The sequence below is a fragment of the Pygoscelis adeliae genome, unplaced genomic scaffold, assembly GCF_000699105.1.
Source record: "Pygoscelis adeliae isolate BGI_AS28 unplaced genomic scaffold, ASM69910v1 Scaffold154, whole genome shotgun sequence".
NCBI classification, from domain to species: Eukaryota; Metazoa; Chordata; class Aves; order Sphenisciformes; family Spheniscidae; genus Pygoscelis; species Pygoscelis adeliae.
The window spans coordinates 3,936,253-3,937,584 of NW_008825113.1; the positions used below are offsets into that span (position 1 = coordinate 3,936,253).

Genomic DNA, 1,332 nt, shown 5'->3' on the forward strand with positions numbered 1-1,332 from the left:
TAGATACCAAAATGACGTGATGGTAAGTACACCTTTTGGCACATCAGGTCAGCGACGCCGTCAGGGGAGTGGTTCTCACCGGCCGCTGGCAGGCAGCCTGTGGGACGCCCTTCGCCCTTCCTTCGCTTCCGTCTGCAGGAGCAGTTCCGGCATTAACGACTGCCGTCAGGCAGCTGCACCAACTTCTTTCTTTCCCCCACCCAAACCCCTTCCACATGCGACTACCGAGTCCAATCTGCTGGAAAACGCATTTGCAAACTTGCTATTTCAGTTAAAATGAGCTGGGTTAGGACAAACCCAAGATCCTAACGTATCTCCTATTGGACTGTTGGACCAGGAATCACTAAGCCTTACTAAGCGTGAGAAAGGGAAGCAGCAGAGCAGCGGGAGGAAGCCTGTAGTGGCGCGTGGGGAAGGAGCGGCGATCGCCGAGCGGCTGTGTTGGACTGAAGGCAGCGGTGGCGGGGCTTCCGCCCGCACAGCTGCAGGGAAAAGCGAGGGAAGGGTTGAGAGCTGCTGTGGGTCCCTGTGGTCGATACGCGGCCAGCCAAGAACGTACGCATTTTTCCTGGGGAAATTTTCTCCCCTCTTCTACGCAAGAATTACTTCTTGTCGACAACAGCCACCTCAAACGTTTCGAAAATAGGAGATGTACTGCAATAATCAGAAACTGAGAAGGTTTAATCAATGCAAAGTCTAACATTAAAGCACTTAAAAATTTAAATATGGAAGAACAACAGAAACATAGCAAAAAGGTCTGGAATGTAAGAATCCTGCACCTCAAGCTTTTCACGCATAAAGAAAACAGAACAAGTGTTTTGTTTGTTTTTCTATTTTATAAAGAAAACACACAAAACCCCTTAGGCCCAAGAGTTCACCTGCATTTCATATTCTTAAGTTTACAGTATAGAAGTCACATTAATGATGATAGTACTACCTGTCAGCATAAACCCTCTCTTCACCAGCACCAATATGCCTTTTTAGTTGGCAAACATGCTTTTTCACTGGTAACTGGTTCTAGTTGCATGTTAGCAATAACGGAGGTACAGAACATTTAACATCTGTACTCCTACCAGTTGTGAAGTTATCAGCCTAGCGACCGCTCGTTACTTTTTTGATGCAACGCTAGCATCTGCCAGATTTTTATAGTGTACAGTATTATTCATAAGCCTGTTGCTATTGTGTCTGATTCCATACAGCCTTAGAGATGTTTGAAATCTGTTCTTGAATGTTGTATGACCTAGGTAGTATTCCATTGCAGCACCCATAACAATAATACTCAACATACTGCTATTAACCTGTTGCGCAGTGTTTTAACATTTTTTTAACTCA

The 1,332-nt window shown here is 45.3% G+C and overlaps 1 protein-coding gene across 1 annotated transcript in view; it reads right to left on the bottom strand.

Annotated features, from left to right (window-relative positions):
• PSMG1 (proteasome (prosome, macropain) assembly chaperone 1) overlaps nucleotides 1-153 on the bottom strand; it is a 9,445-nt gene extending 9,292 nt beyond the window's left edge. Inside the window, exon 1 of the mRNA XM_009328030.1 lies at nucleotides 80-153. Coding sequence (XP_009326305.1) covers nucleotides 80-153 — 74 coding nt within the window. The remainder of the gene's footprint in view (nucleotides 1-79) is intronic.
• Between the last annotated feature and the right edge of the window lie 1,179 nt (nucleotides 154-1,332).